Raw genomic sequence first — 12,796 nt, forward strand, 5'->3', positions numbered from 1 at the left:
GACAATTTTTCAATATAATAGTTCTCATAAAAGCAAAGGGAGAACTTACCAGAGTCAGAGGGCAGCAACCCCAGGCTCCTGAGCGCTGTTTACAGCAGGTATTGCCTGTTGGACAGGTCATAGTGTCATCACATTTGGTACCTAATGCATCACTCTTCTCCAGAAATTTCATGGTAGCTGCTTTATTGGTGGTCCAAGGGAAAGATACAGCATGCCCCAGGCACTGTCCATGATCAACATCACAAATGTAGCCATCAGGACAGCAGTGTACTTTGTCGTCACAGCAAACTGCCTAATAGGGAAGAAATACAGAAACTGATCTCAACAACTTCCCACTTCCTCCACCACTGAAGTTGCTCAGTGCAAATCTAATTCTAGATTGTTCTATCAACAAAGAGTTCTATACACAATGCTCATCCTCATTAGGAACTAGAGGATGTATTCCATAACAGCATGCTGCTCAGAAAATAAAGTTCACACAATAATCAAACTACAAGGTTTAGGGGAACATACTGAGATCAGCAATATTTTTTTTTAATAGCCATAGGTTCAATAAGTTCATAGCAAATCTGTGGCACAGTTCCAGATCCTACCTTTGACACATAACCGTTAGTATCTTACATAAACAAAAATTCACAATCTCCAACTTAAAGTTAATTCATTAAACATAACCCCTTATGCAAAGGATTCCAAACTCCTGTTACTCCTTACACACACGTTTCCAACCTGTACTCCCAAAAGGCTACATCCATTTCATGTCACAACTTCAGCCACAAATCAGGTTCACAGTTGTTAAGAGGTAAGCTTATGAAACTTGCAGTTTGGAACACAAAAATGCATCTAATTTCATAACTTCATTTACGGAGGCCAGAGACTAGGAGGTGCAGAAATGGATCAAAGTCCTGGAACTCCTTAACAGCATTGAGAGTTTACCTATATCACACGGACTGCAGCAATTCGAGGTGGCAGCTCTTTGTCACCTTCTCAACAGAAACCAGGGACGGGCAAGACATTTTTAATCATCCAGCAACACCCACTTCCCATGAACGAATAGAAAAATACAAATTGGCATAGGAAGGAATGATTCTCCAAGCTTTTGCTAATGCACAGTTGAGGCACAGTAGAAAAAGTTATTTTCTTTCTACATTAAAAAAAAAAGCACATTCTAATAACTATCACCAATTAAATAGCATACTTCACACACCCCAAGACCCAGACAAGAGGAGAAAGAATTCTGGAGCATGAAGCAGCAGTGAAATTAGGTAAGAAAAAGATTTCTGGGAACTAAGTTTCGAAGTGCAAGGAATTGTCAGCCAAAAGCTCTTTTACTGAGGATGTTGCTGGGGAAGGGAAGGAAAGGATGGATTATAACAAACACCATGTCCAGATTTGGAACAGCCAAATAGGCGCTGATGAGCAGAGTGCAATGCATTACCCAGGTCTAGTTCTATTCTGCACTTTAATATTTTCTGGTTTACCTTTAGGTGGCAGTCTCCAGGTCACCGCTGAATGCATGCAGGTTTTAGAATGATAGAATCCCTACAGTGTGGAAACAGGCTATTTGGCCCAACAAGTCCACACTGACCCTCCAAACAGGAATCCTCCCAGACCCATTCCCCTATGCTATTACTCTATATTTACCCCTGACTAATGCGTCTAATCTACACATCCCTGAACACTATGGGCAATTTAGCACGGCCAATTCATCTAACCTGCAACCAGGAAACCAGAGCACCCAGAGGAAACCCACGCAGACATGGGGAGAATGTGCAAACTCCACACAGACAGTCACCCAAGGCTGGGTCCCTGGCACTGTGAGGCAGTACTGCTAACCACTGAGCCACTGTAGTTTTACTACAAGCTGTGTGATGGATCAAAAACAGTTGGAGCAGATATTTCATCATCATCCATTTTCAAAATCTAGCTTTACAGACTTTTCAGAATTCTTCTTTTATCTAATGAAAGGTAGAAAAAAATTATTGTGAAGTGCTTCCACAGATGAACAATTCTCTGTTACCTAGGCTGAGTGGCCACAACCGCTTACAGGAATTGCCAGAAAGCTACGGAGACAAAGTCTAGCCCTTGCCTTTCCCCGTCAACATCTACTCATGCACAATTAATGGGATGAGGACTCTAAGTGGAATTTTGACTTGTAACTGGCTTCATGGTTAGCTTACTCAATAATCTTGACTAATGTCAATCAAAAATCAAAATTAAACAGAGAATCTACCTGGAATGTGCATAGTCTGCACACACCCTGCACTATATCTTCCCACTGACTGTACCTTAGAGAGTTATTTGACTGCATAGCAGCTCCGAACCTTATTTTGAATTGGTTGCTGTGTCTCCATACATCTTTGCCCCTCAAAGGGATCCTGAATGATTTAAATACATCACTTAGAGTGATCTTCCTTTATCAAAAGGTGAGTACTTATTGCACTTCACTTCGTCTTCTTTCTCTCACTCATCTAAGAGTTGACCAGATGCTTTGAGAAATCCTTATTATTAAAGCACAATGATGCAGAAGGTAAAAGACATGCAAGCATGCAAAAATCAACACATTTTCATTGTTAGCCACTATCATTCACAATGCAGATGAGTCATATTATGAAGTTGCAGTCAAATCTTTTTAAAGATGGACACAAAAAAATATAACAATCGTTACTGCAAATCCTGTACATTTGGAGGACAGTATCAAGTCTTCAGCAAATACCAACTGAATATAGATATATATGAGAGTATCTCACAACGAACTGCAGAATTCACACATTTCATTTCTTAAACATGAGGCGACACCAAAAGATAACAGGGCTTCCAAACTCCCAGTCTCCATGTTTCATTATGGACAAAAGGGAAGATCAAAACTTATGGCCACAATCAACTTATCAATGTATCACAATGGTCTCCTCCATCCAAACAGGTGGGATTCAGAGGTGTAAACCTGACTGAAAGGCTGGTTTTAGGAACTGTACCTCATTCCCCTAGAAACCCAGAAGATCCGTTCAGACCATCAGTTGCCAGCCAATCTGAAAAGCTAATTATGAGCCTAGATGCAATTCATCAATCAGCCAAGAACTTAACCTGTTTCACTTTCAAACTTCTCCTCAGGACCAACCTAATAGATACTCAACAACTCACAAACTGCAGTGAATGTTTAGCTTCACAAGAACTTCACAAGAATTTTAAATCAGCAAAATCCATTCAAGAGCCACTGACCTGCCATGTAGGTGACTGGCATTGTAAATCTGTAATCTGCACAAATTCCCTACGTTTCTCTGTACCCTGTGTGTGTATGTATGAAAGTCTCACAGATTGGGAGGCATTAATCAGGGCTACACAATAGATTGCTACAGAATTATTTTGTTGCAATAATTGTACCATGGGCAAGAAATGATTACAGGCAGTAAGAAATCAAATATATTCTATCTATAACAACCACCACGACACTGTGAAGAATGAAAGAAATAAATTAGAAATATTCTCACGTGTAGCACACTAAAGCAACAGCAAATTATGAAAATAATGTCAACTAACCTGTTGATAGGGGCAGCAGGACCAACTTCCTAAGGAATTTCGACAGCAGGTAGTGCCTGTTTCACATGCAACTTTGTCATCACACTGAACACCAGCTGCTCCACTTTTCACAACATTTGGTATCTTTGGGACCAAGGGAATGAAAATATTGCCCTTGTGACAGACTCCAGCCTGAACATCGCATATGTAGCCATTGGGACAACAATGAACATGATCGTCACAACAAACAGCCTATTAGGGAAAGAAACGAAGTGAACACTTAAATGGGAGTAATTTACGAAGGAAAGTTTTTCTCTAAAATTACAAACAGGACTTACAAGTCCAGATTAACCTTGATGCCAAAGTCAATTTGGATGAGCATCAACTCTGACAATTCATGGTTATGTCCCGATCCTGTCCTCATCCATGAATTTATCATTGACCATTTGAACCATGAAGCTTAAATTATTGGAAGATGCTACTATCTTTTGCCAGCTCACTGTGAAGACACGATGCATAATCTACTTTCACCAAAGCAGTGTAATTATAAAGAAACTCATCTAGACTAGCTCGGAAGGTGTATTAATCTTGACTTCAATGACCACTGTTGATGAAGCATTCTATTTTCTGACTCATTGCTTAAATGAGTTTCTCTTAATTGATTTGATTTTAAAAATCATTCAAGCGACATGGGTGTCACTAGCTGGGCCAGCATTTATTTCCCATCTCAAGTAGCCCTTGAACTGAGCTGCTGGTCAATTTCAGACAGCAGTGACTAGTTAATCACCATGTTGTTGCGGAGTCACATGTCTGCCATTCCAGGTAAGGATGGCCGTTTTCCTGCCCTATAAGGGCATTAAAAAACCAGCTGTGTTTTTAAAACAATTGACATGGATATCATTAGACTTTATTTTCAAACCTTATTTCCAAATACATAGCCATTCAATATTGTGACTTACTGTGATATTGCAATATACTTAGAAATATAGCACTATTCCTTTGCTGTTGTTGGATCAAAATTTTGGACATCCCTTTCTAACTGGAGTTTGGTGTTCCTTCACCAGACATATTTTATTAATTTAAGTGTTTGACATCTCAAGTGCCAGAAATGACTTTATGGCTGCATTCTTGCTCCAAGTCAAAAGAACATGGATGAAGTCAAATTCCAGAACAGCAGCAGTGTTTCAGCTGACACTCCAGTGCAGCACTAAGTGAATGATGCATAGTTAAAGACATTATCTTTAAAATGGGACTTTAAACATCCTGCATGCCTCCTCAGATGGACAGAATTTTGAAGAATGGGCATTTCCTGGTCAATATTTCCTCTTCAAGCATCACCATTAAAATTGTTCAATTGGTTAGTATCGTTTTCTTGTCTGTAAAACTTTTATGCAACAGATTGACTGCTACATTCTTCTACATCACAACCATGGAGAGCTTAAACAAACGAGGATTGCCTTCCCTAGTGTGTTTTCTTATTTACTCATTCATGGCCCATGGGAATTCACTCGCTGGGCTAATACATAATGTCCATCACAAAATGCTCCAGAAATGGGTCGCAAACTCCCTTCATTGCAGTTTGTCTAATGTAGGTACACCCAGAGAGTTGTTAGAGAGGGAGTTCCAGGATTTTAAACAAGCAGCAGCAAAGCAAAGGTAATGTATTTCTAAGTCAGGAGGATAAGTGGCTTGGAGGGAAAAATGCAGGTGATAATATGCCCACAGGGCTTCCTTGGCTTTCTTTTAGATCGTGTACATAAGTTTGTACGGTGTTGCTTGAAGTAACCATGATGAATTTCTGCAGTGCATCTTCAAATACAGAGTTGATGGTGGAGGGCATAGCTGTTTTTGGCCATGGTATCAATTACACAGGCTACTTTGGTCTGGATGTTGTCAAGGCTTGAACGTTGTTGCGAGTTTAAGTGTCTAAATCACAGCTTGATACCGTCCAGGACAAAATACACATGTACACTCCTGCCTTGTGACTTATAGATGGATGGACAGACTTTGAGTCCTAGCCTCTGACCTGCTGGTGCAATCACAGCACTTATATGGCTATGTTCATCCTCTGATCAATGATAACTCCCAAGGTGATATTAGGGGTGGGGGTTCAGCGATGGTAATCCTGTTGAATGTCACGGAGAGATGGTTAGACTCTTTTCTGAGAAATGTTAATTAATGCCACACAAGTGCCAAGCAATGCTACTTGCCACTTGTCAGCCCAAGTTGGAGATTGTCCAGGTCTTGCAGCAGGGGAACATGGACTTCTTCAGTATCTGAAGAGACACAAATGATTCAGAACAATCTACAATCATCAGTGAACATTCACACCTCTGACCTTATGATGGAAGGAAGATAATTGATAAAGCAGCTAAAGATGAATGGGCCTAGGCCCCTAGCTCAAAGAACTCCTGATGTCTTGAAGTTGAGATAATGATCTCAACAACCTCAATTATTTTCTTTTGTGCCATGTATGACTCCAACCAGAGGAGCATAATTCTCATAAACCCTAATTTTGCTAGGGTTCTTCTCGTCCACATTCAGGCTAATATGACATGAGTTTTGACATTCTCACCTCACCCTGGAGTTCAAGCTTTTTTTTTAAACCGATGTCTGGATCAAAGTTGGAATAAGGTCAGAAGCTCACTGGTCCTGGCAGAACTGTCGGTTAGCCGCTAATTGCCAAGCAAATGTTGCTTGATAGCATGATCGTAAACCATGTCCACACTTTACTGATGATTGACAGTAGCCTGGAGTGGTAATTGGTTTGGTTGAATATGTTCTGCTTTTCGTGTACAGGATATGCCTGGACAATGTGTCATAATATCAGGTAGATGCCAGTTTTGTAGCTGTACTAGAATACTTGTCCACTGTGTGGTAGGTTCTGAAGCACCAGCATTGGCACTTGTGGGCGGCACAGTGGCACAGTGGTTAGCACTGCTGCCTCACAGCGCTAGAGACCCGGGTTCAATTCCCGCCTCAGGCGACTGACTGTGTGGAGTTTGCACGTTCTCCCCGTGTCTGCGTGGGTTTCCTCCGGGTGCTCCGGTTTCCTCCCACAGTCCAAAGATGTGCAGGGTCAGGTGAATTGGCCATACTAAATTGCCCGTAGTGTTAGGTAAGGGGTAAATGTAGGAGTATGGGTGGGTTTCGCTTCGGCGGGTCGGTGTGGACTTGTTGGGCCGAAGGGCCTGTTTCCACACTGTAATGTAATCTAATCTAGTAATCTAATATTAGTTCTGGAGCACTATCAGGGCCCATAACTTTGCCTAATCCAGTGCCTTTAGCCATTTTTTTGTTATCTTGTGGAGGGAGTCAAATTAGCAGATGACTTACATGAGTGCCTGAAGACTTCCACAGGAAGACAACATGAATTAGTCTTTCCGGCTGAAGATTGCTGCAAATACTTCAGCCTTATCTTCTCTGGAATTTTAAAGGTTCGAGTATGATTTGATCAAAATTTTAAAGATATTATTATTTGGAATTGATAGGATAGATTGACAAGGAGAAACTATGTCCATAGGCTATGAATCCAAGTAGAGGGATAGTCAGGAGAGTCATAGAGATAGACAACATGGAAACAGATCCTTCAGTCCAACTGGTCTATGCCACCCAGATGTCTTGACCTAATCTAGTCTCATTTGCCAGCACTTGCTGCCCACATCCCTCTATCCCTTCCTATTCATATAAAAGGCATATGGAGGGGTATATGTTGTAACTGTATCAGCCTCCACTTCCTCTGACAACTCATTCCATAAATGCACCAGAAAATTAGGAAATACTGGAACACTTCTGCAAAGGACAACTGTTACTTGATCAATCGTTAATTTTCAGACCAGAGATTGAAAGATCTTTATTAACAATAACATATGAAGGAGGAGAGGGCAAAGACAGGTTTATGAAAGTCAAACGTAGCCATGAACTCAAGTGAATGGCAGAACAGGCGACTGCGTAAATGAGCTCCTCCAATTCTGATGTTTTTTCAAAGTAATTAATTGGTTGTGAAGCACTTTGGGAATTCCTGATATCATGAAGATTTCCATTCAAAAGCAAACATCTCTTTCAGTTCTCAAGCATTAATTCCATAAACATGATTCAATCTTTCCCTATTCACCAAAGCCCTTCAGATTTTAATATTACAACGTCCACACCTTTTCTACCGTAGTGGAAATAAAGCCAGAAAATCTGAAGTTCTCTGAAAGAATAAAATTCCTGTTCAACAAAACTTACTCTTAACTTTTTCATCATCATAAGCTATTGTTGCTTATCCAACTTTACTTTTTGTCCTGAATTTCTTAAATATATTGTTTCTTTTGGGACTTTTTCCTACTTTGCAACTCACCACTCGAGCTTTACAGGTTTTGCTGCACAGTACTAAAACCCTGACAAAAATCAATAATGACACTTTGCACAACTGCCATCAAACCTCACCATCCCTTCTTGACTTTTCTGCTACCATTAACAGCAACCATTTTTTGATGAATTCACTTCAACAGTTTAACCCTGGTGTTACTCTTTTACGACTGGATCCACCCTGTTTTGACATAAACATCGTATCACTATTTTTTTTGGATAGGGCAGTATTGGTTAGCCCAGTGGCTAGATGACCAGTTTGCAATGTGAGTGATACCAAAAAGGTAGGTTCAATTCCCACACTGGCTGAAGTTACCATGCAGGACTCTCCTTCTCAACCTCTCCTCTTGCCTGAGGCATGGTAACTCTCAGGTTAAACCACTCTCTAATGAGAGAGTAGCCCTATGGTCTAGTAAGACTATGGTGACTTTATCTTTGCCACTTTGGTTGGTTCCTTCAACTGTACATTCACTTTAGCTTCTGATCTACCAGAGGGTTCCACATGCTTTGCTTATGTGTGCAATATTGCCTGCAATTATTTAGATGCATGAAGCCAATGATTTTTTATTTTGGACATCCAGCTCTGTTTCTCTACTCCTTGCCATTAATCCCATAATTTCAAATGGTTAACATAAAGAAAACAAAAGCCAAAGCCATCTTTCTGCACCTTGAAAAAGACCTGTTCACCTCTGACCTCAGCTCCACCATTCTTGGAACTGGCCCATCATTTAGCATGAGATTAAGTGCACCGTTTAACCTTTAGCTCAGCTTCCCTATCCTGACCAACCTTCATTTAGATAAGCTACAATTCACTTTCACAAATTTTCTATAGTAAGCTCAGCAAAAGAAGTGAGAATTTCTATGTCTGTCATAAGGTCAGAGACCCACAACTGGAGAAGTGGGTAAGTGAAGGAATAAGTAAATTCAAGTGAGAGAAAATACACAAGATATAGGTAAAGACAGAGGATTGGTTATAAGCTGGCTTATAATTAAACAGCACACAAAATAAGATCAATGAGGCGGCTGCCAAGTGGATAAAGCAAATTAATTCCAATTAATCTCAGGAGAATCAGAGGAAGAGGAGTTCCAGTATTTTGACCCAGCAACACTGAAGGAACAGTCATATTCCAAGTCTGTGGCTTGGTGGGTAACTTGCCAGTGGAAGTACATCTGTACTTGTTGCCCTTGACTTTCTACATGGCAGTTATCGTGGCTTTGGAATGTGCTTTCTCAGGAGCCTTGGTGAATTTCTGTAGTGTATATTGATGATATGATGCACTGCTGCTACATCAGTGTGGAGAGAGTAGATGTCTGTGGATATGGTCCAGAGCTGCTTTGCCCTGAATGGTACCAACCTTCTTGCGAATTGCTGAAGCTGCACTCACAACTGGTGACTTCTGCCTTGTAGTGTACAGTGTTTGAGGTATCAGGCGAGTTACTCACTGCAGGATTCCAGGCCTCATGTGACACTAATACCAAGTGCAGTCATGCTTATCCCACCTCTGAACTAAGGGTGTAATGACATCAGGAGCTGGCAGAATCCCAAGTGTCAATGAGCAAATTATTCCTAAGCAAGTTGCTGCATGTTCACCCGGCTGATGACACATTAGATCACTTTAATGACGATTAAGGGTAGACTGATGGTGGGGGGGGGGGGTTTAACCTGCTGGGTTGGATTTGTTCTGTTTTTACAATACAGGATATACCTGGGTCATTGTCACATTGTTGGGTGGATGCCAGTGTTGTAACTGCACTTGAACTAGTGGGCTAGGAGTGACAAGTTCTGGTGCACACGTCTTCAATACTATTACCAGAATGCAGTTAGCACACATCATCTTTCGAGTATCCAGTGAATCCAGCTGGCTCTTGACACTGCGTGGAGTGAATCAAATTACTGAAGACTGACATCTGTGACAGTGGTACCCCTGGAGAAGGCCAAAATGGATCATTCACGCTGTATTTTTGGCTGAAGATGGCTGTGAGTGCTTCTGCTTTACCTTTTCCATTGATGTGCTGGGCACCCCCATCATCAGGGATGGTGTTATTTGTGAAGCAACCTCCTACTTTTAATTGTTTCACTGTTTATTACTTGTCCACCCCATTCAGGTAAGATGAAGGAACATAAACAGACCATCCTGCACATCGAGTTTACTCCACAACTAAATTCAATCTGACAATCCTCAATTCCATTTTGAGGATTGGTAATGCATTCACTTCCCTCAGCCACATCATCAATATATATTGTAAATAACTGTGGCTCCAACACCGACCCGAGGCACTCTACTTGACACAGCTTGCTATCCCAAAAATGTCTCTTTAAACTCAACACTATCTTTTGTTAATTAGTCAATCCTCTGTTCATGAAAATCCACAACTCCCAATACCATGCACTCGTCGTATTAAGTGACCAAATATCATTACCCAACATATTTTGGAAATTGAAATATAATATATTGAATGGCTCTCTTTTGTCTATCCTTCTTGTTAACAAAGAATTTGAATTAATCTTTCAGGCATCATTTCCCCTTCATGAAGCTATAATGACTTTGCTTGATTTTGTCTTCCTAAATGCTCTATTATTACATCGCTTCTAATATCCCAAAGGCTAGTGTTCAGCATACTGGCCTATAGTCACTTGATGTTTGTCTCCTCCTTTTGCATAACGTGCTACATTGACAGATTTCTACTCCTCTGGGACTGGTCCAAAACCTTTCGATCTTTGGAAGATGATGACCTTGTGCGTCCATGAGCACTTTAATATCCAAGGCTGCAACCCAGCAGGTCCAGGGAACTCAACAAGCTTTGGCCACATTAGTTTCCTCAGTACATTTTCTATAGTGCTAACTATTGTATTTATTTCTCCTTTAGCCCCTTGACTATTTAATACTTTTGGAATACTGTTAGTGTTTTCTACCATGAAGACTGATGCAAAGTATTAATCTAATATTCTGCCATTTCCTGGTTCTCCATGATTACGTCCTTTGCCTCATTCCCCAAGGAGTCTTTGCTCATTTTGGCATCTTTCTTCGTCTTTATAAAAAAAAAATTCCAACCAATCTAGACCCTCCAGAATATTACCGGCATGTCTGGATTACTGGTCCGGTCACAATACCAGTCACCATTCCATCACCTCCCCCTTCAACTAACACGAAGCTACTCATCTCACCTGAGAAAGAGGCAAGACTCTGAAAGCTTGTGATTTCAGACAAACTGGTGACTATAACTTGGCGTCGTCCGACTTCTGACTTTTACCAACAAATACATGAAACTTAATTATTTTTAAAAATTTAATCTCAATATGCATTGTTTCGGCTCCATCTGCAGAGTCTTTGGACCAGATTGTTGTAGGTATGGCAACAGAATCAAATTGTGAGTGTTCCTGATACTGAGATACAGAACAGCAGAAAATCAGCATTAACCTATGATCCACAGTGACTTCATCCCCAGCAACTCATTTAAACTCTTAATTCTGTATGTCATGAGTGATTGAAAGCTTCCCCCACAATTTGCTTTTGGAGATTTGGATGCGAGCATAAGAGGTATAGTTAGTAAGTTTGCAGATGACACCAAAATCAGAGGTGTAGTGGACAGTGAAGAAGGTTACCTCAGATTACAACAGGATCTTGACCAGATGAGCCAATGGGCCGAAAGGTGGCAGATTGAGTTTAATTCAGATAAATGCAAGGTGCTGCATTTTGGGAAAGTAAATCTTAGCAGGACTTATACACTTAGTGCGAAGGTCCTAGAGAGTGTTGCTGAACAAAGAGACCTTGGAGTGCAGGTTCATAGCTCCTTGAAAATGGAATCGCACGTAAATAGTACAGTGAAGGCAGCGTTTGGTATGCTTTCTTTTATTGGTCAAAGTATTGAGTACAGGAGTTGGGATGTCATGTTGTGGCTTTACAGGACATTGGTTAGGCCACTGTTGGAATATTGCGTGCAATTCTGGTCTCCTTCCTATTGGAAAGATGTTGTGCAACTTGAAAGGGTTCAGAAAAGATTTACAAGGATGTTGCTAGGGTTGGAGGATTTGAGTTATAGGGAGAGGCTGAACAGGCTATGGCCGTTTTCCGTGGAGCGTCGGAGGCTGAGGGGTGACCTTATAGAGGTTTACAAAATTATGAGGGGCATGGATACGATAAATAGGCAAAGTCTTTTCCCTGGAGTGGGGGAGTCCAGAATTAGAAGGCATAGGTTCAGAGTGAGAAGGGAAAGATATAAAAGGGACCTAAGGGGCAACGTTTTCACGCAGAGGGTGGTACATGTATGGAATGAGCTGCCAGAGGAAGTGGAGGAGGCTGGTACAATTACAACATTTAAAAGGCATTTGGATGGGTATATGAATAGGAAGGGCTTGGAGGGATGTGGGCCAGGTACTGGCAGGTGGGACTAGATTGGGTTGGGATATCTGGCCGGCATGGACGGGTTGGACTGAAGGGTCTGTTTCCATGCTGTGCATCTCTATGACGCAATGACTCTATGCTGAAGATGGAAGAAAGAATGGGAATTCTGGGGGCAAGGAGAGAAGAAGCTAGAGACTGCTACCAACAGCGGGAAGGAAGGAGCAAGAAGTCTAGATACAGCTTGCTATTCCAAAACTCCACTGCTGACTCTCAGCGCCAGGGACACAGGTTCAATTCCAGCCTCAGGTTACTGTCTGTGTGGAGTTTGCACATTCTCCCCGTGTCTGCCTACGTTTACTCAGGGTGCTCCAGTTTCGTCCTACAGTCCAAAGATGTACAGGGTGGGTGGATTGGCCATACTAAATTGCTCAGTGTTCAGGGATGTGTAGGCTTGGTATATTGGTCAGGGGAAGTGTAGAGTAGTAGGGGAGTGGATCTGGGTAGTATGCTCTTCAGAGGATCAGTGAGGACTTGTTGGGCCAAGTGGCCTGTTTCCACACTGCAGAGATTCAGTGAACTAAGTCAGT

The 12,796-nt window shown here is 41.4% G+C and overlaps 1 protein-coding gene across 6 annotated transcripts in view; it reads right to left on the bottom strand.

Moving 5' to 3' along the window:
* The window catches only part of LOC122539986 (progranulin-like), a 106,459-nt gene that overhangs the window by 12,190 nt on the left and 81,473 nt on the right, over positions 1-12,796 (bottom strand). For all 6 annotated transcript variants that reach the window (XM_043675243.1, XM_043675241.1, XM_043675239.1 and 3 more), the window contains exons 13-14: positions 3,535-3,765; positions 50-292 (exon numbers count right to left, since the gene is read on the bottom strand). In XM_043675243.1, the coding sequence (XP_043531178.1) occupies positions 50-292; positions 3,535-3,765 (474 nt within the window). The remainder of the gene's footprint in view (positions 1-49; positions 293-3,534; positions 3,766-12,796) is intronic.

Source organism: Chiloscyllium plagiosum, chromosome 33, assembly GCF_004010195.1.
Source record: "Chiloscyllium plagiosum isolate BGI_BamShark_2017 chromosome 33, ASM401019v2, whole genome shotgun sequence".
In the NCBI taxonomy this organism is placed as follows: domain Eukaryota; kingdom Metazoa; phylum Chordata; class Chondrichthyes; order Orectolobiformes; family Hemiscylliidae; genus Chiloscyllium; species Chiloscyllium plagiosum.